Source organism: Lissotriton vulgaris, chromosome 5, assembly GCF_964263255.1.
Source record: "Lissotriton vulgaris chromosome 5, aLisVul1.2, whole genome shotgun sequence".
In the NCBI taxonomy this organism is placed as follows: Eukaryota; Metazoa; Chordata; class Amphibia; order Caudata; family Salamandridae; genus Lissotriton; species Lissotriton vulgaris.
Window position 1 is genome coordinate 922,796,557 of NC_141693.1, and position 27,698 is coordinate 922,824,254.

At 45.2% G+C, this 27,698-nt stretch overlaps 1 protein-coding gene across 1 annotated transcript in view; it reads left to right on the forward strand.

The window, feature by feature from the left end:
* Nucleotides 1-27,698, forward strand: part of CFAP46 (cilia and flagella associated protein 46) — a 1,558,477-nt gene that overhangs the window by 128,961 nt on the left and 1,401,818 nt on the right. The window contains exon 3 of the mRNA XM_086922533.1: nt 21,355-21,479. Coding sequence (XP_086778659.1) covers nt 21,355-21,479 — 125 coding nt within the window. The remainder of the gene's footprint in view (nt 1-21,354; nt 21,480-27,698) is intronic.

Consider the following 27,698-nt stretch of genomic DNA (forward strand, 5'->3'; position numbering starts at 1 on the left):
GACGTTCACAGGCATAAGTATCAGCTATTGCGCTTATTTTCTCTGACAGATGCCGACTGTATTCACAGCGGACTGTCAGAGGAATTGCACTCTGTTTTGAATTTGGTAAGTGTGGGCATCTATGGCACTTCTGTCATTGTTTAAAGCTTTTTCGCCCTAGCATACAAAATGGGTAAGTCATGCCTTAGTTTTCATGAATTGTTTTGATTAATGTGCGCATTAAGCATCGGTATCCTTGTCGCCACGTGTCAGACTGTCAATTTTGTCGTATATCTTGATAGTCTTTTTAAATGTCAACCCACACCAAGTGCGATAATTCTCTTCCTACTGCATTGATAATTTCTTTGTTTTATGTCATTTTAAAATTGTTGCAATATCGCTGCAACATTTGTTCTAGTCCGATGTAGGATTTGTTGCGCATTTGCTGCTATGTATCATATTATTTCGGAGCCATTGGTGATTATGTTTATTTTTTCATCATATTTGAAAGAGCTCTTCAATAGCTTTTTCTCGGTGCAATTAACTAGGAAAATTTTACTTGCATCACAGATTCAGTCATTGTTAGACATTCCCCATGAAATGTTCATAAGTAAGTTATTGTCACTAATTTTTTTCACCACATTTTCTTGATTTCTTCTCCTCTTCGGTATTGCATTCTTCAGTGTCCTTTGAAGGTTGCGGTTTCAACCCTATCCACCATTCCTTTTCTGGGTTGGTGTTTTCATCCCTCAGCGTCTTCTGAAGGGTGTGGTTTTAATTTCACTGCCCTTTTTGTATTAAATTCTAACTGGGCAATTCACTGTTTTCTTTTCTTTTTTTCCTTGTTCACGAGTGTCACTTTCTTCTTTAGTCTGTACTTTTATTGATAAATATATTGATTGAATATTCCGTCAATACAGGGGTCATACAACAGTTCATTTGATTGTACTGAAGATGGTCTAACAGATGCGAACACCAACAAGAATGAAACGTTGACATCTATTTCAGTTTTGAGTTGTTTTCTTTAGAAAGGGTTTTCTGTTTTGTTCAGATTCACGGTTCTATTTATGTATTTATGTTTGGAATAGATGTTTGCATTAATGACCGATGTATTAACTGTACAGAATTATTTTGTAAACCTCTGTCATTTTTGTGCTGTTCTAATTCTTTGTACCCTTTCTATTTACATCACATAATTTTGTTTTTTTTAAAGAATTCACACCTGTTTTTCATTAGTATCTTTTACAGATCTTTTTAGGATGTAATTAAAAATTGAATTGTAAATTGTTTAACTGTATGTTACCGACTGGAACCTTGGCAGATTACCATATGAATTGTCTAACTAAGTATGCCTAATCAAATCCCTTGTAGACACATTTATCTGTTAATAGTTTACTTTCCCAAGCCTCAAAGGGTTAATTGGGTTCCCCACTTTCCTTTGAACTAGCAGTGACTGGCAACGCAAGATCTGCAATTCACAGTACAGCATAGACAGCCAGTGCTGGGAGCCAATGTGTATCTCCAGTAACAACTGTCTGCGACTCCAGACAGTATCTTCGCTCTACAGTGATGACCATCCACGATGCCAGGCCTGCTTCTCACTGCCTCCTCCACCACTAATGGAAATCTTTGCACTGAACTTTAAATGGTACTTTTTTCAGTTGGACAAGGTCTATGTATTCGGCTCGCCCTCCATCCTGGTTGGCCTGAACTTGTGACTTTCAACCGGTCTCCCATGACCAGATAACCGCAAGTGGAGCTATGTGCTTTTTTAGAGCTATATATATCTTAGATCCTTAAAACTGCCTATCTTTGGATCTACTCATTGGATATTTTCTTTCATTTTGGTCTCAAATAATTTATTAAAAATTCTACTCTATTTTTCTAAATTGTTGTGAGATTTTTCTTGTGTTGTGTTTTTACTTTGTTGTTTCATGTGTGCTGCATAAAAACTTTACACATTGCCTCTAAGTTAAGCCTGATTGGTTGTGTGGTAGGCTACCATAGAGTTAAGACGTTTTGTGATTCACCCTGACTAGGATTGTGGCTGTTGCTTGAATAGTGCTTACTCCCTCCTCAACTATCAACCAAATTTCTCACAATTAGTTGTACAAACTAACTCAAATCTTAATTTTTGTTTATTCATTTCATCTCACCAGTGCATGTTTTGTGACTCGTTTTGTTTTACTAGATGAGATATCCCTGTTATCTGCAAGAAGCATGTGCTGAGCTACTAATACATCCAGTGGCCACAAAGACATTGTAACTGTCTCTTGACTTCAGCCATTGATCGTTCTAGTTATTTAGGCTTTTTGAGGACACTCAACTGGACGACATTGGTTCATGTCTTTGAGGACAACTTCATGATCTCTTGCTGCAGATTCTCACACACCTCAAAATTTCAGCGATTTGAAAATTGGACTAGTATTGTGGAGCCAACTTTTTAATGCTTATTTATTTGTGACATACTGTGCAATGCCTTGGGTTTTTGAAATTATGAAAATACTGACTGTGGCAGAGGTCATTGGCCTGCCCTAATAAGTGTAGTGTACAGAAATGTTTGTAAGTTAGCTTCCTGAGTATTTTCACAAGATGTCATTGTTCCCACTGATCAAGGTAGACACCTAAACATCTCTCTGAGCCATCTTTAAAACATGCAAAATATTCAGCAAAATGCTGTTTATTTTGCAGCTTGCATAATGAGAGTTTGAGGTGGATGCCATTATGACTTTAGATTATAAGCAGCGGAAACAGTAGAAATCTATTAAGGTAGTTTGTTAAGGAAATTTGAGCTGACCCTGAAAAGTACTTAAGGAAATTAAGTAACAATCGAAAATAGGTTTCTCTAATATGGACCAACATGGGTTGAATGGATGCATCTTTGAAAGCACTGGGGGGCTGAGCTAAAGCTAACAAAATGGTTACTTTTAACAATTTGTATAATTTGGCCTTGAGTGATCACATCTGAACTGTTTCCAGAGTTACACCTCCATTGCGCACATTCAGACCTCACTTAAACTCTAGGGTCAGTGAGCTCAGACCTGTGGATTTGATACTGAATACCTAGAAAATCCATGGGGTAATTTTTAAAGAATAGACCAGGCTTTCTGCAGAGAACCGAGGTGGAGGTGGGGATGAAGGGAATAAAACTGAGATTCCTTAAGGTCCATAAACTCTGAGTAAGGGTGTAGGTTCTACTATAATTAATGTGAGAAGGGGTATGGTTATCTGGGAGGGGAAAGGGAGGCCTTGTCATGCATTCTGAATGAATGGGGTATCTTTGTACTGCCAGCATCCAGAACCAGCTATAAAAATTGTTCTGTCAAAGGGTACAACTGGAGAATGGTTAAGTAGGGAGAAATTTGTTAGAGAGGTACTTTCTGTAGCCATAAAGGGTGGGTTATTGAGTAGTGGGTTAGATTTGCAGGCTAGTGGCTGTATACAACACTGTAAATTAATTTGCCAACAAGTACATTTTCTAAACATATAAATTCGGATTCAAAATGAATTGTTTGTGAGAGAATGGTGCCAAGTAGAATTAATTTTAAGGCGAAAGTCTATGATAAATTAATGACCTATGAATGAATCGCAGGGGAATAGGCATACACAAGAAACAAAAGTTCTAAAAAAAAATATGTATCCCGTTGTTAATGAAGATAGTGTAGAACATAGTGTATATGACAAACAAATCCTTCATATATTAAACATGTTCATGTGAAGTAAATAAAATGTTATTCACGCACCGTAGGTCAATGTATGCAAAATCTTCTCTTTATAATTATGGAATCAGTCTGTTGCTAGATCAGTTGATTCAAGGACGAAGATCCAAAGGTTTATATGAAAGAACTGGAGCTGGTGTTGACATTTTTATCTCTCATGTCAGCTCTACATGAGACCATCCTCAGGACCTCAATAGTTGCACAAGATTTAAGTTGACCCCAACAGCTACATTTAGGTGTAAGTGTGTATAAACCTTGCATAGGTATTTTTACTAAGTAGACCAAATCAACTAAATCTGCATTAGTTTGTCATATAACCTACTCCTAACAAAAACTGATTCATAGGAAATTAGTTGAAGGCTCCAAATACTTAATCTTAGGAAGCCACCGAGCTTATGCTATCTTGAGGATCCTGTACCATTATTCTTTTTGTTTTGCTTGCTTGTTTTTATCCTTTTCATTTGTCACTTACAACCTTTTTTTTTACTTGATGTGTTTGTCCCTGTATTCTTTGCACTTACTTCGCTGTAGTCCATGTGATCACCCATACATCCTGCTTAAACTTTTTAAGACAACCTACATCAAGATGGTGCCAAGTCTCAATATATACCCCATGCTCCCGTTTTCTGCTGTAGACAATTTCTGCATTGGGACTGTCCACTGGTGACTCCCAAAATGGCCTCCACACTGACTAGAGCATCACTCTAAAAACCTTTGCATGTATTGCCTTAATGTGAATGGATTAACACATTATATTAGGCGAAAAGGCCCTTACTTGCTGTTAGAAATGGGATTCCTGGTTGGCTGAGGTATGCACCCAGGCCAGGTAGGAACCACCACTCTAGACAGGGTAAGCTAGATACACAGTAAGATAACCTGTACTCACCCTCTGGTAGCTTGGCAAACAGACTTATCTACAAAGGCAAGGTGTAAAGTATTTGTGCAAAACACACACACACATTAACACAAAAAAACACTTAGAAGTCAATAGCGCTAAAAGATTATTTTAGGTCACACTAGACCGGGGTATATCCAAAGTTCAGGCTGGCCACGATGGAGCGCAGGTTGGATTCAGTTCCAAACAAGTCCAGCAGAAGTTTTACCTTCTCAAGCTCAGCGAGGTGCCCAGTCGCGGTGGAGACAGTCACCAGCAGCGATGCTTCGGCAGGGGCAAAGAGCCGGCTGAGCGTCGCGAATAGCAAATGGGACCATGTGGTTGTAGAAGGCGATGCTTGCTGTACAAGGACACAATGCTGCAGCAGCTCATGCTGATCCTTCGAGCGAGCGGTGCAGTCCTAGTGGGAACATATCCGCTTGCAAAGTTTCCAAAATCTTGATTTAGGGACCCAAGAGCTGTAGGTGATCAAAGCAGCTGCAGAACCCACTTCTGAGGCCCAGAACTTTGAAGGGGCACCCCAGGCAAGGGTATGACTCACAGAAGGGAGAGTCCAGCAGCACCAACAGTATTGTAGGAAGTCCTTTGTGTCCCTGAGACTTCAGAAAACAGAAGGCAAGCCAATAAGCCCTTGAGGTCACTTGGAGGCAGAGTCCAGCTCTTCTTCCAGCAGATTATTGGAGCAGCAGGCAGCAGGGCAACAAGCAGAAATCAGTTTTTGCAGAAACAGAAAAGCAGCCCAGTTGAGTCATTTAAGCAGCACAGCAGTCCTGACATGTTCAGTTCCAAATCCAGAAGTGTCTCATTTGTGGGGACCAGAGACCTAGTACATAAAACCAACGGTGCCTTTGGTGTAGGGTTGATTTCAAAAGAACTCTCTGAAGAGCACAGGATCCCTTTCAGCTCAGTCCTGTCTCCCAGACTAACTCTGGGGGGAGGGGCGGGGGAGTAAATCAGCACTTTGTGTGGTGACAGGACACAGCCTATTCAGATATAAGTATGAGTCACCTCTCCCTGCCCAGGAAGACACATCAGAATGCAGATGAGTGCTCAGAATGCGGATGTGCCTCACCTTCCTTTGTTTATGGCTGTCTAGAGGGAATGCACAAAGTGTAGTTGTCACCCAAACCAGTTGTGTATTGGAGACAGACAATCCGGCACAAAGAGCAGTAAGTTTAGAGAAATTTCCCTGTCTAAAAGTGGAATTTCTAAAACAGTATTGTTAAATCCAACTTCACCAGTAAGGAGGATTTATCATTACCATTCCAAACATATCAAACCTGTAAAAACTATTCCTCCCTGATCAGGAATTACAGCTCAAAAGTATAATAAGGAATTCCCAATTCTGGCATATGACAGGAGTAGGTCTCAAAGTAGCGAAAAATTATGTAGGTTGTTTGTCACTACCAAGAAATTTAAAGCACTGCAGCAGCAGGCCTGAAATAGGTTTGAAAGGCTACTTTTGTGGGTGGCACAATCAGTGCTGCAGACCACTAGTAGTATTTGAAGTACAGGCCCTGGGCATTTGGTATACTCTTTTTACGAGGGGCCTACCAGTACAACAAATATGCCAATCAGGTATACACCAATTTCACTATGTTTAGGGGGGAAGCACATGCACTTTGCGTATTTTACCAATGCTAACCATTGTCCTTAGTCCAACAAAAATAATCAGCAAAAATGAGAGGCAAAGGGCAAAAAGTTGGGGGAAAGACCACCCTAAGGATGATAGGTCTAACACTTGCCTAGCCAATAAAGCGCCAGATATTGCCGTCCTCCAGAATACCCATCTATCTTAGTTTAGGAGGGATTGGATTGGTAGAGTAGTTAGAAGCAGCCTTCTTGATGGGACTGCTAACTCTTCCCAGCACCACCGTCTAACTAATCACCCTAAAAATGTGGAGTGGCTACCCCTTTTTGGTAATCTCTCATACCCATCCACAAAATTTGGACAGGCGCAATGGGCAGATTTGTTTTTGTAAAATTAAAGAACATGGAAGCTACAATGATAGTGGGCTCCATCTACACCCCCTAAGCATGAGACTTGCTGAACACTTACATCAGTACTAAGACATTAATGACATTGTGGTTGCCTCTTTACAGGTTCTCTGAGCAGCAGGAAAAGCAGTCATTAGAGGTGATGTGATGAGGGAACCGGTATTTACGAAAAGGGCCTCTCAGTACAAAATAGCAGCCAGAGAATGTAACATTACACTTTTGACTCAGCAGTACACAATGAAAACCACCCTGTACACCTCAGACAGTTCTAAGCAGTGAAATTTTATCTGAATACACACTTCACCACACAGGCGGAATATGCCTGCCTTCTCTTAAAGTGAAAACATTATGTACAAGAGGGAAAAAGCAGGTCTCTTAAAATCATAACAGCAATTAGGGACTGGGAAGGTAAAATGATCACGCCCCCAACGGCCATAGCTGAGACTTTACCTGGTTCCATTACATAGTGGCGAAGCAGCTGCCGACCAACAATTTGAAAATGCGTTCATGGTACAGGTTCAACTTCCCATGCTGTCTGGTGAGGGTACAAAAGCAAAAAGAATCAATTTAGCTAGGCTGGTGAGGGGTCATACCCTGAAACCGGTCTCAGGATGCTTGTTTCCGGTCCAGGGAGGACCTGGATTGGCAGTTCGGGCTGAACTGTTCACATGGGGAGCAGGGTCAAGACTGATTTGCATATGGCCTGGTCCAAACTTGGGTGGCATAGTGAGCGAGAAAATGATGGATTAAACCCAGAACTGTGACTGGGGTGAATGTTTGATTTGTTCAGCATTCTATCTATCATTTGTTCTTTTTGTGCCTGGTGAGGGTAGGCAGCTATTAGAGGGTGATATCGCTAAAGAGAAGATTATGGCTGTGATTTCAATCATGCCCCAGGGGTGGATGGCATCCCTGCATAATTTTTATAAATTAAATACAAATTTACTGGTATCCCTGCTTAACTGAGTCTTTAAGGAAGCAGAAACCATGGGCGGAATACGTGCTGAATGTAGCAGGGCGTTTATTAGCCTCATTTTGAAGCCCAGTAAAGAGCCTACACAATGTGCGAGTTTCCGCCTAATATCCTTAATCAATATGAACAGGAAAATATTGACCAAAGTACTGCTAGCAGATTAAAGAAAGTCCTCCTGAGCTTTATACATGAATCTTGGGTCTGTTTTCTCCCCGGTCACTCCTGCAGGAATTACTAGAAACTCTTATTGAATGTCCTCTGGAAAGTGAAAAACACCATGGATGAGAAGATATTGCTGTCCGTAGATGCAAAAAAATGTATTCAATAGGGTGGACTGGGGATCTCTCTTTAGGATTTTGAGGAAAGTAGGCATTTATACAGGATTTCTTGACAAGATACGCTGGCTTTACTCTCGTTTCACTCCACAGGTTGACTGTATATGTTGCTGCCTTCAGAAGAGGGGCAAATATTGCTACTTCGTTGCTTTGTGATGCCGATGAAAGATGGCAGGCTCAGGCCAATTTTTGATCTTCACTCTTAAATACCTTCGTTCAGAAGGACAAATTCCAAATGCTGTCTCTGGCTCAGGTCCTCTGTGCCCGAAATCTTGAGGATAGGATTGTGTCTTTCGACTTGCAGGATGCGTACTTTCATGAACGTATCCTGCAGTCGCGCTGGCGCTTCCTCCACTTCATTATTGGGAAGGAAAATTTGGAGTTTACTGTCCTGCCCTTTGGTCCCCATAAGTGGCCACAGCTCAACTGCACCGGTAGGCCGTACATGTTTTCGTATACATTGAAAACTGGCTGTGGAAGGTGGGTTTATTACAGTCCATAGCAAAATGGTTGTCTATGTAACTATTTTCCCTGGTGTTCTCCATCAACTTGCCAAAATCCCATTTTTGTCAAGTAATGAGGATTCCCATTTACAGGCGCTATTCTGGACATGGTGGGGGTTAAAGCTTTTCCATCCCCTTAGCGAGTCCGGGACATTCAGGATATGATCATGATGTTTTGTACATAATTCTGTTTTCCACCCTCGGGGGTTTTGATGTTTCTTGTCCTCCATGCCTTTGTGTCTCCTGCTGGAGCCTAAGGTGCTCTGCAAGGGAACCTCTGCCTTCAATGGACTCTGCCTTTGGTGTGCTCCTCTGTCAATATCTGTGTTGGATGAGGCAGCACTTGAGCTTTGATGGTGGATGAAGGGTTCAAACTTGACTTGCAGTGCTATGTTCTCCCTACCCCTTCCAGAGCTGACAATGGTGATGGATTTATTGACTTTGGGTTGGGGAGACCACTCGGATGAGATCAAGATCAGAGGTACCTGGTATCTGCAGGAGCTGAGGCACCACATTGGTGTTCTAACAATGTGTGCCACCTGGCTGGCTCTCAAGACCTTACTGCCTTCTGTCAATAGCAACTCTGTCTGAAGGATGACTCGATTGCTATGAGGTACTGCATCAAATAGAGCAGTGTGGGTTTATGTGTGCTGGTCCAGGAGGTGTTGAGGCTTTAACACTGGCTGGATCTCCAAGGGGTCTCTGTCTCTCGGATTGACAACCATCTTCTAGGGTCCCTAAATGTCAGGGCAGACAAGTTCAGCAGATTCCAAGTAAAAGACCACAAGTGGCCTCAATATATTAAGGCAGCTCTAGATGTATTGATTCTCTGATGCGTACCTTGGTAGATCTTTTCAATAACATTCATTGCCTTTCTGTGACGCCCTAGAGTTTCTGCCTCAAGGCTCCCATGGTTCAGTGGGACTCCGATCTCCTTTGTATTTCTGCCTCTGCTGCTGATTCCACAGGCTTTGAAAAAGGTCTGGAATGACCAGGCTCAACTGATCCTTACGGCCCCGTACTAGGATTTGGTACTTCGACCTGCTGAGTCTGATTATCTTCCATCTGCTCGATCTACTTTTTTGGGAAGACCTGCTATTTCAATAACAGGGCAGAATTTGCCACTCTAAACTAAGCAACATGCACCTCCACCAGTCAATCAATTAGCATTTATAAAGCGCAGCTAATCACCCTATAGGGTATCCAGGAGCTTGCAGGCCTCGGAGGCTTATTCAATTAGCTTGGTCTTGAGGGCGATTCAGAACTCTGGAAGTGAGATGATGATCCGGAGGTACATGGGAAGGCTGGTCCAGGTCTGTGCTTCAATGTGGTAGAAGGAGCCTACTCTACTTCTGCTTTGGTTAATGTGGGGAGCATGGGCAAGTGAAAGAGAGGTGGAGCGCAATCTTCTCGATTGTTGGTGGAAGTTCAGGCAGTGGTTAATGTAGGTGGGTCCTTGGTTGTCTAGAACCTAGTGTGCATGGGTCAGCAGCTTGAATTGGCATCTCTTCTATACAGGGAGCCAGTGGAGTTTCCTGAGGTGGGGTATGATGTGGGTTTGTCGAGGAAGGCCGAGGGTGAGTCTGGCTGAAGAGTTCTTTATGATCTGAAGTCTCTGTAGAAGGTGTGCAGCGATTCCTGCGTAGAGGGCATTGTGGTAGTTCAGTCTGGTGGTGAACCAGACTGACAAGCCGCACAGGGTTCACTGTGCGGCTTGTGTGTAGGGGTAGCTATTTAAAGATGTTACGTAGCAAGTGTAGAGTGAGGAAGCAAGCGGAGGAGACAGCGTTTGCCTTTGATTTCATGGCGAGCTTGTTGTAAATGATGATTCTGAGGTTTCTGTTGTGGTTGGAGAAACTGGGTACGCGTCCTAGGTCCGATGGCTACCAGGTAATGGTTCCATGTGTTGCTGCAGTTGCCAAAGATCAGTGCTTCCGCCTTGTCTGTGTCCATTTGCAGGCAGTTGTTCTTCATCCGATTGACAGCATTTGTCATGCATCTGTGGAAGTTGGTTCTGGTGGTGGTGGGGTTGTCAGTGAGTGAGAGGATAATTTGGGTGTCATCTGCGTAAGAAATTATGTTGAGACCATAGGAATCTGACAATGTTGGCCAGTGGGGGTCATATATGCGTTGAAGAGCGTGGGGCTGAGGGATGAGCCCTGGGAGACACTGTAGGTGAACTTGGGTTCAGAGGTGAAAGGTGGGTGGTGGATCGTCTGGGTGCTTCCGGTGAGGAAGGAGGTGATTCATCTGAGCACATCCCATTGAATGCTGATGTGGTGGAGTTTTGTGATCAGTTTGTGGTGGGATATGGTGTTGAAGGCTGCCGAAAAGTCATGGAGGATCAAAGCTGCTGTTTCTCCTTGGTAGAGGAAAGTTTTGATGTCATTGGTGGGTGCGATCAGGGCAGTTTCGGTCCTGTGATTGATGTGGACCCTGATTAGAAAGCATTAAGTAGCTGGTTCTGCCCCGGGTGTGTCATGAGTTGCTTGTTGATAATCTTTTCCAGTGCCTTCGCTGGGAATAAGAGCAGAGAGTTTGGTCGGTAGGTTTTGAGTTCACTGGGGTTGACAGAGGGCTTTTTGAGTAGTGGTCTGATTTCAGCTTGTTTAATGTCTTCGGTAAATGTTATGGTAGTGATAGGTCTTGAGTAGGTTGGTGAGTTCTTGGCTAATCCTTTGGTTTCCAAGGTTGAAGATGTTGTGCGGCCACAGGCCTATGGGATCTCCTAAGTGGATGAATTTCATGGTGGAAGTGGTGTCCTGGGTGGAGATTATGTTCCAGATGGTCAGTGAGTGGTTTGTTTAGGTTACGGTGGTGGCATATCTGTCAATGAAGAACGTAGGTGTGGGTTGTAGGGCTCAGTCTTCATATATGGAATTTGAGCAGAACCAGCCAAGTCGACTAGATCTATTCAAAGAATTGGTGGATGTCAACTTGGCTGTTCACGGGGGCGGAGCTTGCTGGCGTAGATGGTGGACGCTTGAGCGCTGAGCTCCGCTGCATCACCCACTATATCCTGAAATTATCCTTAAATAACGGCACCCGCGGACTACTGAAGACGGCGCACAATCCCTACGTACTGCTGGCATAATCGGCGCTTTGTGTGGTAGGGTTCTGGCGGCCAGAGCTGGAGCAGCGCGCATTCGAAACTTCGGCGGCGGAGGCCGCAAAGCCCCGATCTAGCGTGGAGCGGACCCCGACCTGCATCACCTGACGTGCGGCGTCCATTATGCCACAAGACCTGGTGCTGCCGAGGGCCTGTGAGTCGGCTGAGGCCTTTGCAAGCTGGGGAGCAGACGAAGGCGACGGTGAGTGAGTGAGCCCCCGAGTGCAGTGAACATCGAGGGGAACGTCCTGAATTAACCCTGACGGCCCAGAACTCGGCGGGGAGCAGGCGGCGCGGCCGGTACGCTGAGCCCGGGAGACAACACAAGGCATTGGGAGCGACTTAGGGCAGCCATATAGAGAAAGGCATAAAGCACTTATATCTACCTCTGAGACACTGGAGAGCTGGTGGGCGCACTCGGGGCTGGAGTGGGCTCTGAGGCCGGCTTGCGTGGTCTAGCGACGTGGGAGAGTACCAGTGCTAACTGAGGCCTCCTCACCCTCTACCAAGAGCCTAGTCGCGGCCGGCGGAGCTAATCACATTCAGGCAATAGGGTTGCCTTACAGACTTTGTTGAGAACACTCCTACAGGCTGCGCAGGCTGCTCCGCCCCAGGCGCCATACTGTAGCAGTGACTGAAAAGTACCTGAGGGACCAGGCCCGGCAGAGTACGCTGTAGTGCTGAACTGGAATCAGCCCTGAAAAATAGTCCCCTCAGCTAACTTGGTGACGCGCCCTGCTGAAGATACGGTCCCGCCATTCCTGGACTGACGTGGTGGGTCCCCTACCCAAGCGGGGACATCCTAGGCCTCTCGCTGACTTATGAGGTGATCGCCCAACTGGCCACCCGGATACGTCTTGCGGCCCCCCGTCGTGGCCCAGCTGGTACGGCCTTCCCTGCAGGAAGAGAGCATCCCCCCCCGGTAGGCAAACAGAGTAGACCGGGTGAGTCCCTGGCTGCGGGAACACAGCATCGAACGGGGCCCCCCTGCGGCGGAAGACGCGGAGCGGAACTGCAGAGAGCCGCCCCAGCACGATGGGGAAAGGGGATAAAATGCAAACTAAACTCCCATTCGAACCGCGTCGTGCGAAGGCCCCAGATTCACAAGAGCCGGAGACTGGGCAGCAAACCAGGACTCAGGAAAATTCGATATATTCAGACATTAAGGAATTACATGTCACCATGGAGAAGGGCTTGCAAGACAGTATGGCGTCGATAGGGACAAAGATCGATGCCCTTTCTTACCGCATGGACAGGATGTCAGAAAGAGTTGACAAGCATGCGGAATGCCTAGATATGTTGGAAAGACGCCTGACTGAAGTTGAGGAAGGACAAATGGAACTAGATAAGGACTGCAAGCACGTAGCTAAGATTCTCCAGGTGATACAGGACAGATCGGAGGATTTGGAAGCCCGTTCCAGGAGATCCAACATCTGAATCACTGGAGTTGCGAAATCTATACAAACAGGCAAAATAGAGCTATCTGTGGAGAAGCTACTGACCACCTTGCTGGGTCCCGACGTCTTCTCGCCAATGTTTATAGTGGAGAGAGCGTCTCGCACATTGGGTCCTCAACTGCGCCCAGGGGCCCCCCGAGGCCCAATATTACTAAACTCCTAAACTATAGAGACAGTGACACTGCGTTGCAGGGTGGCTAGGGAGAAGGGTAAGCTGCAGTTCGAGGGCGCATATATCTCCCTATACCTGGACTTCACTGCAAAAGTGCAGGAGGAGTGCCGGCACTTCGCTCCGTATAAACAACAACTCCGGGATCTTGGCTTGGACTACGCCATGCTGTACCCAGCGAAGCTAAGATTTAACCGACAGGGACATTCCCACTTCTTCACTGACCCAAAAGACCTCCAAAAGGCACTTAAGACTTGGACGAAGGAGCAAAGAAACAGCCCCAGGAGCCATCCGGAAGAACAGGAACCTACCAGCCGCTTGGATGAGCAGGAATGACCGTACAGCACCACCTGAGTTACCCCGATTAGCGACGACCTGCGGCAAAGCTGGGACGTGATATAGGAACTGAGACTTGCATATCTGGCCCCTCGGTCCTACAGACCGTGGAGACTGAGGAAGACATGGGTGGCCTGTGCGAGCTCTTGTGCTCCGAGACATGGTGAGATTTTTCCATGATATATCTGAACATTTTGCCATTGATGCTTTAATTTGGCTTGCTCTGGATCTTCACACACTCGCTCACGACCTAAGCTGGCAAATTAGGAGCCTGATAGTCAGTGGGCGGCAGAGTTGTCGTTCCTGGGAGGGTTCACTAGCTGGCATGCACACATACCCTGAAGTGGGCTGCCGTTAAGAGACATGTACTGGGTGATGCAGCTAGGAGCAGGACTGTGAAAACTGTTTAACTGTAATTGTTACTTGTTCTAATGTTGGTGACCTCTGCCTCAGCGCTGTTAGCACTACGGGTTCCTGCGGGGACCAGTATGGGTCATCTGGGTAGTTTTGGGGGGGGGGGAGTAATTTCAGACTAGGCCGAGTTGGGGATGGTCTGCTGTGGGAGGGGGGGGGAAATCTGACTGGAGGGAAGACGGGGTGAAAATGTACTGTTCTGATGTTGACGCACTTGATCCGGCGCTACCAAGCACACACAGCTCACAACACAGCGTAGTTTACAGTTTCACACACTAGCAACGCGCGGGGAGACTGCACGAGCGACCTAAACTCCAAGAGAGCTTGCGCAGCAATCCCGAAGCAATGGCAGTTGACATAGGCGATATGCGCGCTAGCAGACTTAAGGCGCTCACATGGAACGTGCGCGGCCTAAATGATCACAGAAAAGTGCGCAACGTGCTAGGTTATCTGCAGCGACACAATATAGACTTGGCCTTGATTCAGGAGACACACCTCCCCATGGACAGCAGGATCCTACACTGTAGGGGACTGGAAGGCAATGTGGCGACTGCTGGCTTTACTGCACACACCAGAGGCGTTATGACGTGGGTGAACCCTAAATCCAACCTCACACAACAAACACTAGAGGCAGACTCGGAGGGCCGCTATGTAATTTCTAGATGCACTGGACTGGGAATGTCCTTAGTCGTTGTCAATACATATGGTCCCAACTTCGATTCCCCCGAGTTCTACAAGGAGTTGGCGAGCAAACTCTGATGCTACAACCCTAATGACCTTTGGTGGGGGTGGGGATTTGAACCTCACCCTGGACCCTACCCTTGATAGATCTGCTGGCCTGCACCGTAAACCGGCAGCGGCGGTGGTGGAGCTACATGGTGTTATGACGCGACTAGGCCTGGGTGATGCCTGGAGATCACGCAATCCACGACAGGGAGGATACACCCACTACTCTGCATATCACAACATACACACCAGAATTGACTACTGGTTGATCCCTGATTCCAGAATAGGTCTGATTGCTAGCTGTAGTGTTCTTCCCAGAACCTACCAGACCACTCGCCTGTGCTCCTGGAGATAGTGGCCCAAAGCTCGACTATCCCGCCTTTCACTTAGTGGTTCCCGCCATACTTGTTGCTAGACCCAGTATTTAGGGGCGAACTGGCTGCAGCCATAGACCTATTCTTCGATACTAATATAGGCTCAGTAGACAGCTTCCAGACTGTCTGGGAGACATTTAAAGTTTACATCCGAGGGGTAGCGATTTCGAAGCATTCGGGCGTACTGAAGGCTATTCGTACGCGACTAGCTGACCTTGAGAAGCAGCTGGAAGTACTGGAAAAAAGGCAGAGAGACAGTGCGGACTGTGACGTGAGCAATGAAATTAAAGTCCTACTCGAGGAATATCACGACGAAGCAGACAGGGAAATCAAACACATGGGAAAGTATACTGCATGTGAAAGTGCGGACATGGCATCCCAACATCTTTGTGATGACATCTCGAGTTTTTTTACCCAGAAAATTTACGCTATCTATGAGAAAATAGAGGCACTTCTTCCACCCATAATCAGTCCGGATGTCCATATGCCGGTGCAAGCAGTTGCCGCCAATTCCAACACATTTCTCAATTTTCCTAAGCTCTCTCTGCCACAGGTAGAGAGGTTGATCAATAATATCAAAAGTGGGAGCCCTTCTGATCTATTACCAGCAAGATTAATGGGAACGGTGGGGAGAGTACTTGGTCCGGATATTCAGAGCCTGGTGAATCTCTCATTAACAACGGGATGTGTCCCACGGGAATGGAAAAAGGCCCTAGTCAGACCTATTCGGAAGAACACCTCCTTCCCATGGACCAACATGTCCAATCTTAGGCCTATCTCCTTGCTGCCCTTTCTGGGAAAAATCATTGAAAAGCACACTAACAAGCATTTGTCCAGCTTCCTGGAACAATCGGGAAGCCTTGATCCTTCACAGTCAGGTTTTAGGCCAAAATATAGCACCGAAACGGCCTTGCTGTCAATAACGGATAATCTCCACATGTACCAGGACAGGGGTTTCTCCGTTGTCCTGGTGCTACTGGATCTATCGGCAGCGTTCGATACCATCTCGCATAACATCTTGATCGAATGACTGACTGTAAATGGACTCGGTGGCAAGGCACTGGACTGGATAAAGAGCTTTCTCTCCGACCGCACCCAATGTGTCGCCATGGGTGATTTCAGGTCGGATGAGGTTCAGATCACCAAGGGGGTGCCACAGGGCTCGTGTCTGAGCCCAACTCTTTTTAACACCTATGTGGGCCCCCTGGCAGATATAACAAGAGCCTTTGGTTTCTGTCCAGTGTCCTATGCTGACGATACTCAGCTGCTTTTTCCCTTTAAACTACTAACTCCGGAGGTTATACAATCTTTCTCCGAGGGGATGAAAGCAGTATCCCAGTGGATGTCTTCCAACTTTCTTCAGTGCAATGTTAGTAAGACTGAGGTGATGCTTTTCGGTGAGGCTAAGGTTCAATGGTCCCCTGATTGGTGGCCACTGGACCTAGGTCCAGTTCCCGAACCAAAACAAATAATCAAGAACCTTGGGGTACAGTTGGAGCCAGAATTGACTATGAAACAACATGGAAACACCACGGTGGGATCCTGCTTTCACGTGATAGGCCTCCTCCGTAGGATATTCCCGTTCCTTCCGGACTCCATTAGAATAACTTTGGTTCAGGCTCTAGTGATCAGCCGACTTGATTATTGTAATGGTCTTCTGGTTTCTGCAAATGAAGAGGTACTAGACCGACTGCAAGTGGTGCAAAACACAGCAGCCAGGCTAGTCCTCAATGCCCCCCCAGATCTCCTTCTAAACCTCTGTTGGATAAACTTCATTGGTTATCCATATGCCAGAGAGTGAATTTAAAGACCTGCTGCATTATACATAAAGGTTTACATGATTTGGGACCTGCCTATTTGGCTAATAAATTTGTTCCATACGTTCCCACACGCACACTCAGGTCAAGCGAACAGTTGCTGACGAGGGTACCTAAGATCAGCAGGACTAGACTGGGTGGTAAAGCTCTATTGGTTGTGGGTCCTATCTTATGGAACGGTCTTCCCCTCCAACTGAGACAGTGTTCCGACCATCTTTCCTTTAGAAAACAGCTGAAAACCTTCCTGTTTAATCAAAACTAGCTGAGTTACGACTTTTAAAGCTCAATTGTTCTATACGTTCTGGTGCGGTACCATTGTCATTGTCCTTATTTATGCTTGTTTGCTGTCTCTGAGCGCCGAGATACTCCTTCGGGAGTCTATCCTAGCGCTTTACAAACCCGCAAATAAATAAATAAATATGGTGAACGTGATAGACCGGGCGCACTGTTGGCCAGGATAATTTGAGGTGGGAGAAAACGCCAACTAATCACGGAGGTAAAATCGGCCATGGGTGACACCCTCACTGATCCAGTAGAAATAGCTCATGAATTTAGGACTTACTATACAGCCCTCTGCACAGCTCAGGGGGGGACCTTGACGAGGACATTGAAGACTACCTGGGGCATATAGATCTCCCTTTTTTGCCAAACTCAGATAGGGAATTTCTCATGCACCCGATAGAAAAAGATGAAATATCCGAGGCCTTGATGAGCATGAAGTCAGGCAGTGCTCCGGGCGCAGATGGCCTCACAGCTGGCTTTTACAAAGCCTTCAAAGAACAGCTGATTCCGCATTTATCGGCTCTCTTTGATGACATCTGTGCGGAGGGCAAAATGCCAGATTCAATGAGAGAGGCACTTCTAGTGACTTTCCTGAAACCTGGAAAGCCTAGGGAGGAATATAGTTCATACCGACCCCTTTCCCTACTAAACGTGGACGCAAAGCTGTTCGCTAAGGTCCTGGCCACTAGACTAGCCTTACTGGCCCCCCAGCTGGTGGCCCCGGAACAGGCTGGCTTTATTCCGAGCAGGAATTTGACGTACAACATTCTCACTGTATTAGGCACGATGCAACACATTCGCCAAGATACGACCGCATTGGCAGTCTTCCTTGACATGGAGAAAGCCTTTGACTCTGTGGAATGGCCATTCATGAGAAAGGTGCTGCAACGCATGGGTCTGGGTCAACCTTTTCTACAAATGATAGAAGCCTTGTACCACGAGCCACGCGCCAGAATCAGAATTAACGACCTGGTGGCGGACTCATTTCCGATCTCTAGAGGCACTCGACAGGGGTGCCCACTCTCGCCCCTGCTGTATGCAATGGTGGCTGAGCCCCTGGCTTGCGCCCTCCGGGAATACCATGGTAATGAAGGCATTTGTTTCCCAAACTACAAGATGGTGGTCTCGATGTATGCGGATGACACTCTACTATATGTCAGAGACCCAGACAACAACTTGACATCGGTGCTGAGGGAGGTGGTCCGTTTTGGCGCACTATCAGGTCTTCGAGTCAACTGGTCGAAATCGCTAGCATTTCCCCTGACTCCTGTTACACTACCCACAGCCATTGAATACCCACTCACCTGGACTTCGGGCACGGTTAGGTACCTCGGGATTCAACTGCATACAGATCCGGAGACCTTGTTTGGAGCCAACTATGGCACCGCCTTTAGCAGACTGGACGTGACTGCATGGTGTAAACTCCCACTTTCCCTTATTGGGCGGATAGCCATCATGAAGATGGTAGTGCTCCCCAGATTCCTGTTCTTATTCACGTCCATCCCGATGGTGCTCCCCAAAACTTTCTTTCAAAGACTACAACAGGAGCTGACTAGGCTAGCTTGGGCGGACAGACAGCCAAGGGCGAAATGGTCGCTCCTTACACTACCATACAGCATGGGAGGCCTAGGCGCTCCAGACCTAGAACTATACTATAGGGTGGCACAGGCGGCACACCTCCATACTTGGGTGCACGGACACAAAGACATACCTCATGTGAAAATGGAAACCTTGTTTGCCAGTCCGCTCTCTCGCCCACACACGATATTTGAAACCACTGAGCGCCGCACGGGAATCCTGGATTCACTTGCGGCTACGAACCATGTGTGGAGTAACCTCCTACAGAGGCAGGACGGTGCATTGCTATACTCTCCTAGCATGCCCATTGACTGGGCACGGTGGCTTCCCCCAATGCGTGAGAAGGGGGTACTAGAAGCTCTGCGGAAACTTGGTATCGAGACTGCGGGAGACCTGTTTGGGGACGGGGTGGTAAAAACTTGGGAACAAGCACGGGCTGGCCAGGAGGTCCCGTCTCTGCTGACGAGTTTCCACTACTTTAGAGTATGCCATGCTGGTCTGGAACTGCTGGGGGGAGATATGGCGGAGCCGCCGGAGGTAAAGCAACTCACGTATGTCATTAAGGCCACAACCTCACAGAAATTACTGACACACCTTTACACCCTGCCACAATCACATAGGGAAAACACATACACTAAAGCGAGATTAGCCTGGCAAGTAGATTTACAAATGACGCTGGACGATGACACTTGGACATACTGCTGCATTAACACTAGGAGAATCTCCCTGAACGGACGACACAGGCTGGTCCACTTTAAATTTCTCAACCGGATATATTATTCTCCGGCCAGACTCTTCAGGTATGGTCTTAGAACCACTGCGGAGTGTGAGAGGTGTCATTCGCCTAACGCTGATTTCCTCCACCTAGCATGGACTTGCCCAGGATTAAGTGACTTTTGGGTCAACATTTTTGCAGAACTGAATACTATCACCAGGATTGTAATTTCCCCTGACCCTGCGATGGCTCTGATGGGGTATACCAGGAAGTTGCCGAAAGCAGTCCGCAGACTATCTGACATGGGGCTCCTAATTGCGCACAGAGTAGTGGCATGCTGCTGGATGAGGGGACCGAAGCCAACTCCTAAAAGATGGGCACACAATATGTTGTACTGCTGCACGCAATCCGAGATCTATAGCGAACTCCTACCTCCCACCTGCAGACCCAAGAACTTTTGGGGGCTTTACCAAACCTACTTGACGGCTGGCGCAGACAAAGACCTGGACGCAGAGCCACAGGAGTCCCAGGGGGAGAGTGTGTAGTACCTGATGCACACTAGATGTCGAGTGTTTTTTCGGATTCTCGGGCCTGGGTCGTGGGACATTAAAATGTGGCCTCCTTGCGTTCTTAGATCTGAACAGGTAAATATTTCTGTGTTCTTACAACGCCGCCTGCCCTATTGACAGGGTTGTTGGCTAAATGGCCGTGTAACTCTTGGAAAAAACGCGGATAAGTGTTTGATATCACACTGAACTTTTAGTCCACTGGTGGGTGGTGGGTGGGGGGTTGGAAGGCATGTTCGAATTGGTTGTAACTTGTCTTGAAAATTTCTAAAAAATAAAATAAAAAAACTTGGCTGTTCACCTTCTGTCCATAAAGTCTATCTATTCTGGACTTTGGGCAAAGTTTGTGGCCTGATGCAAGGACTGTTGGGTTGACCTGCTTCAGGCAAAACGTTCTGATGTTGTTGTTTGTTATTTTTTATGGAACATTGACTCCTTTCTGTGGGTCCGCCAAAGATTATTTGTCGGTCCTCTCAGCATCTGTACATTTTGCTTTAAGTGCTTTTTTATGTGCTTTTTTGAAAGGGCTTATGTATGTTTCCTTTTGCACATTTTGTTATGCTGCAGTGGGCCCATAATCTGGTACATACCTTCTTAATATACCTACTTTTCGAGCCTATGCATAGCTGCTCTTTGAGGTTAATGACTCATAACATTGTCTTCCTCATTGTGATTACTCCTGGTCATTGTGTCAATGAACTGCAAGCACTGCCATTGCAACCACCATATACCACATTCTTTGCAGACAAGCTGGTACTTTGAACGGTGGCATCTTTTCTGCCAAATGTGGTTGTGCCTTTCCATTTGGGGCAGTCCATCACGCTACATATTTTCTTCTGTCACATCCCTGTAAGGAGAGCAGGCTTCTTCAGTTGGACCCTAAGAGAGCCCTGAACTATTATATCAACTAAGGAGCACCTGATGAGCTTTTAGTGGAGTTCTTCGGATGGTGAAATGGAGGGGCAGCCAAGTAATTGAGCTTATCCAGATGGATCATCCTCTGCAGTTAGTGGAGTATCCAACAGAACTTACCACAGTTAAGTAACATATTTGATTGGACCTTTGATTCATTCTTTCTTCAAATGATTGCTGATTTGAGTCTTTCATGTATGGGTGATCCCCACCACCCATGCTCTTCCTCAAAGTAAGCCTTGAACTCGACCCGCTCTGCAAATGTTGAGACACAGACGCTTTTATGGGTTACTAGTTTGCTTCTTGGTTCTCTGTCAGTGTCATTCTTGCACCTCAGCCTGTCAAGAGGGTTTCTTACACTTCCTTTATTCGTTTTGTATACCAGTCTGTTTTGTTTCTTTGCCCCTCAAAAACGCTGTCTTTCTGCAGATACAGTGTCTTTATGCTTGTCATAAAAATTATTTTCTGGTTTTAATGAGGTCGCTTTATTTTTATAGGACATGGTTCATTGAAAATGGCTTACAAATTGATGAAAGAAGCCAGCACAGAAAGATCTGCCATTGATTCTTCCGATAGCTTCAGCTCAGATTTGTATGTCATGTGTGCAGAGCAGGCTCTACAGGTAAACATGAATGTGTATTCTTTCGTATCTGGCTACAGTGTTTAAGAACTTGATACTCACTAAAACAACATAGGTTGGCCCCGTTTCACAGGGTTTCAAAGCAGTATATTAAAACTAATATTTTCTTTAAAAAAGTAATTGATTATTGATAGCATGCTGGAACATGTGATCTCCCTTAGTGAGCGTTCAAAGGCCATTCAGTAACATGCATGAATGATGAAGGAATGAACATTCGAGACTTGGGGGTACTGATCTGGGATCTGATCATAAGCATGCTTGACCCTTTGAATTCGTGAGTTTCAGGTTTAGTGACTGAATAGTTGCCCAGCGTTTAGCACATCAGGTGAGCTTAAATGGCACACTAGAATGCAAACCTTGCTGACACCTGCTCAGTGCCAGGATATCCTCGCCGGTGACAGTGTGCTTTGCAAATGCAAATAACATAATCTGTAATATTTAAAGCCTCAAGGGTACCCACTATGGGCATAGTTTTATACCGTCCATTTTTAGCCAGAATTTTTTTTGTGGTTTTATGTTTAATTTTGGTGTTAAATCAAAAAGGCAGGTAACATGCGGCCAGATTTACTAAAGGAATTTACCAACGCAAGTCTTGTGATTCGTGAATTCACTGCGTTTGTGACTGCAAAATAATTTTTTTATAATGCACAAATCCCATTTTATGATTCGGAAAATGGGTTTTGCCACTCATTCTGGAACACAGTTTTTTAGAAGGGGCGCTCTTTACAAATTGCTTTTTGTTATGTAATGTATCAATGGCTTGCAACTGCAATTCCGGTTGCAGACCATTGATCAGTTACTAAAACCTCAAAGGAGGTGGTCCTAACTCATTCACATAGGGGAAGCAGTCTCCTTTGACACTCTTTTACCTTTTGGTAATCTCGGTGGAAGCCTCAGGTGCAGTAGCCAGTGGTCTAGGAGACCACTGTCAGCTGCACCTGATGTTCCAAATGGAGAAAAAAAATCAGTTTTTAAACGACTAACTGCTTTAAAATAAAAAATAAATACAAAGTTTTTGGTTTAGAAATACAAAAACAAGAATGGTTGTCTGCTGTTCCTTGCAGGCCACTTCCAGTGCGTCGCAAATTGCGACTTGCCTAATTAATATTCATTATTCAGGTCGTTCTCTGACCATCCCCGCCAACACCACTCCCCTATGAATTATGATTTTACAAATCGGCCTACTTATACATAGATCGGGCTGCAAAATTGGATACAGTTCGCAATATTCGGTGCGCTATTTGCCGCACTTATATTAGTACATCTGGGCCATGGTTCTATATTCATAGAAACAAAAATGGTGTGTGTCACTAATGTCAATGAAACATTTAATAAAAAACGAATGAAGTTAGCTGCAGGTGTTAAGAGCTTTTAAATATTAGTCTTGCATTTAGGGAGGGGTTTAACCCAAAGGCGCATAATATTTGGAATGTGCAATTAACATCCATTTTTACCCAGTTGCATGTGTGCAGTTACTCTATTTGCACCGCGCATGTGCTCCCAGCTGATGCACCCAACCTGCAGAATCAGCTTTGAGCGGATGTATGACGTTACAACGCATACTTTTACCACGCATACCTTTACAACGCGGTTTTTACAACGCATACCATTACAACGCATAGCACTTTGGGGTGCTGGATAGTGAATAGTTTAATTTACTATTCCAACTCCAGTCCCCGTGGACACTAGGGAAGGTGTTGGATAGAAAATTAAACGTATTCCCTATCCTAGAGCGCCCCCCAGTGCAATGCGTTGTAATGGTTTGCGTTGTAATGACTGCGTTGTAATGGTAGTGCGTGGTAAAAGATTTGTTGTAAAGGTTGTATACCGCTGTGAGCTGTGAATTAACTTACCTCTCCATTCCACATAGTTTACATCTTTTCTTTTCTAATTATTTGATGAGTTGCAGGCTAATATATATGTTTATCTGATCTTTGCATCTCGGACAGTTGATTTCATTTCCAGCCCCCCACCCCTCTCTTCCATTTGTGCATGGCTTTTTTAAATGGTTGCAAAAGAAGCGACGCAAAATCTCAATCGTGAGAAATATCTTCTGCCTAGTTATTGAGTTTCCATGATTGGAATTTGTCGCAAGCCTCCATTTTGGAACTGAATTGGTGCATGACAGTGGATGTACCTGCACACAGACGGAAGTGATGAGAATTCTGCCAGAGATTCTTTCAGAAGTTACAGCTTTATGTGCAGTTGTCACCAATAATGAATGGGAGCCCTTTGTGCAGAACAGGGGAATGACGAATTGCATCGTCTCACATTGAATTATTAAAGAATGTGCGAATGTCTCTTTTGCTAAATAGTTAATCTTGTATGTTCTAATGTTTATAGTGCGCGCGTCTGAGCTGTCAACGTATATATAACTAGTCTGTTTTTATTCTTTGAGCAAAAAAGATCAGTGTCTTTTCTACATTTTAAGTGCCCAGTCAGTGATAATTGGCCTTAGCCCCTAACGTTAAAAGATATGATAAAAGGGGCCCAACATCGAAATTGTAACACTGAATAACATTTAAAACGTACGTACTTTCTATTTTACCACTTCTTAAATACCGAATTGGTAAAATTCGGTATTTAAGAAGTGGTCAAATAAAATTACCTACATCTAGGCCTTAGGAATTAATTATATAAATAATTTTCAGTGACCTTCGGTCATTGAAACATTTTACAAAGTCTGTTTATGTTGCATTACCTCATATTTGTTAAGAAATGCACACTTCACTCTTTTTGGTCTATGAGAGAGAGGAAATGACACTGGTTGGTGCTGCTGATTATAGATACCTGAAAACCCCCATATGTAGTTCAGCACAATGGAGCACACCAAGGCACAGTGGGGCTCATTTAGAGCGTGGCAGGTGGTCCCCGTCCAAGGGAGGGTCATGGCCTTCAACACACTGTGGGATTGCCATCCGTCATCTTTAGAGATTACCACCTGCTTGGCAGGGGTATCAATGCTGCGAGGTGAGCTACCGCCATAGCAGCAGCGAGGCCCTAAGGACACCCAAGTAGTCCGAGATCTTTAATGAGGAGCTTTACACATTCCATAGTCCCTCCTTCCTAAATATAAGAGTGCTAGTGAAAGGGGATTTCATCATTTGGGGTGATTTCCCTTTGGAAATATGCAGAAAGGTGCTGTACTATCGACGTGAATTTCTGTCTTGGAAGGACCTCGTCCACTTTGGATGAAACCCCCAGGAATGGAATCGCCACTCTTATCAGCCCTGAATGTACCCTGATCATTATACCTTTCTGCTCACCCTTTTTGTAAAGTAGTCCAGAAGGTTTCTATGCAGAGATGTTTAGGGGATGCCTCGGATGCTTTTGCTTGGGATTGCAGGTGGAATTTATGTGAGTGCCTGGATGAAACCTTTTTATAAGTCCTCCCTGGATAATATGTATCAGAGCTTCGATCCTTCACCAGCTGCCTCATGAAGAAAATGTCTACCAAAAGAGTAAATAACTTAGAGAGGTAGTACCCCATGCCAAGCAGGATAGAGTCCAGATGAGAGAGGCATTCAGACGGTGGGGGAGTTTAAAGTGAGACTGGATAATATATACCAAAAAGCCCAAAGAGGGTTGTAAAATGATTGTTAGAGCTTAACCCCTTCGATGCTCATGACAAGCTCAGCTCGTCATGAGGCACGGTTGAGCTGTGCTGATTACGAGCTGAGCTTGTCATGAACAACTGGAATCAAGGATCTGCAGCACAGGAGGGGAATTGCTGCAACAGCGATGGTGTTAAACATTTTCAACAGAAATCCTCTTCAAAACTGTTAAGGATCTCACTACCTTTATACGAATGCAGTGGGCACTCCTCATCTTTCCAGTTGGTAAAATTTAGGATTAAAAATAATAATAATAATTAATGAAGTTGAAGATATTCTCTAGGCAAAATGATGTACCATGTGCTTAGACTTTTGACTGCATAGTTACGAGACTGGGAGGTGGTTAATGAGGACTAGGTTGTCCAGTTTTTGGTTAAGATGGCTCGTTTGTCCTCCCTTTTAGATGCTGGTCTGTCTGTTTGCCCTGCCTTCTCGTCATTGAAATTGGTGAAACCCTATAGGGCTGGCACTGATGCCTCTCTTTGAAAGCTCCATTTTGCAAACAACTACAATGCCATCCAGTAGTATGTGGCTGCTAGAGAGTCAAATACCTGGGTTTTGACCTAGACAAGGAAGTAAGAATCCTCTACTCCTCACAGGATGTAGGAAGGCAGGCAGTCTTTCATTTTTGGGGAGATTAGCTACCTTTGCCACGTAGCCTTACCTCCTATTGATTGGCAGCGTAGATGCACTAGTGAGAGGTAATTTAATAGTAAAAGTATTCTATTCTGTTAGGAAGAGAACAGTAAGGTTTTACATTTTTCCATCTCTGCACTTATCACCTGCAGTGTGCCTAAGGGCTTACCTCTTTCTCATATGTTCTTTACTATCAATATGCAGGGTCTAACTAGGTTAGTTAAGAAGCATAAGTTGAAACACCCAAATAGGCAAAAAATGGAGAAGTGATGGAAAACAGAACAGACGATTGTTTGAGTGAATATCCAGGACTGGATGCGTCAGCATTTGCTGGCCATGAGGTGAGCTTGAATATTACTGCTGACATGAGATTTGGTCACCCCAATGTTTCCATGTACATGGCCTACTCTTCTTGCCACTGCCCTTGCTTAGAGGACAAGTCATGATCAAGGCACACATCTAAGCTATGTATAACTTCAAGAGGCATGTTAGCCCTGATTATCAAGCATACCCCCCTAAAATTGGTCCACAGTTCTGCCCAGACAAGACTACATTTTTGCATGAACCCCAGCTCCCCGGTCCATGCCATTACCAGTTTACATAAAGCTCAAAATCATTGGGTTCAGGTCTTTTGCAAACAGAAAGTCCTGGATACCTTGGAACTGGCTACCAAACCACAGACCGCACTGATTTTGAGGTAAAAGTTCAATGTTGTGACAGTGGTCCATCATATACTCATTGGTGGTGCGATGTGCTCTTCAGGTACATCCTTGGAAAACTCAAGACTGTTTGGTGTCTCCAGTCAATTCCTCCCCCTTAATATGTCTAGCCCATTTCAGGAAAGGCTTCTTTGTGGGATTACACTACCTAATATGTCTATAGTGAAAGTGTTAAATGCCCTAGTGGAGTTTTTGGTGAAGGAAACTGACCTTGGACACATATTGAAGGCTCTGAAAACAAAACTCATGGTAGGGCTTTCCCCTATTGAATCACTTTTATTATTGTGGCATATTGACAGAAATAGGTGTCTCAATCCACCCATTTCATCCCTGGCAGTAACCATGAAAAACAATAATGCTGGGAAGACTTAGCTGGGATTGCATGTCCCTGCGAATCTTCTTCTAACACTATTGTCTGCCTAATGATGCTTGAGTGCACACTCAGGTTGGAATAGAGATACTGAGCTGCCTGCTTCTATACTGAATGTGTGTGAAATAAGAACTTGTGCTGGGGAAGAAAATTGAATAGTTACTGTGAGAGAGGTCAACACCTTGGGACCAGCCCTGAGATTTACACTCAAAGTAAAGACTAGTGCTCAGGTGGAGTTAACCAGTCGGAGTGGAGGAAATCAAGTTTGGCAGGCCAATAAGAGAAGAGAGATCCCCGACCACCCGCAGGTATCTGCACAAAAATGGGAAGGCTGCAAACTGTCTTTTCCTTTTTGCTTCAGACTCCTGGTGGTGAGTCAGTGCCAGTGGTAGGACACAGATGCGATTTTTCACCGAGCTCACTCCTCCTGTCGCAAAACTTCTGGTACTGCCATATCTTTGAGGCCTTCTTCTCTCATATTGGAAACTTGTGGCCGGCCATTTGCCAGAAAACTAGTGCATGAATTGAATTTACCTTTATGCTGAAACTTTTTTCAGCACATCAAACAGCATTTTCTCTGTGGATAGATTGAGGTCTCAGTAGGAGGTTTTGTTAAAACATGCTCCAGGACCGCCTGCATGCCTCTACATTTCCATACCACCTGTGATGGTTGTTTTGCCTCATCAGTAAAGTTTGGAAGAGGGTCAATGGAGTTGAAACGTAACAAGGACAGCTGGTGTGAGAACCCAGTATCTAAGAGGTGGAAAAGACCCAGTTAGGTAAGGTTGGGAGAAGGACAAGAGCAGTTACTTTCTCCATCTCTGCATGTGTTCACAGACTGACTTTGGCATAGTGGAGGACC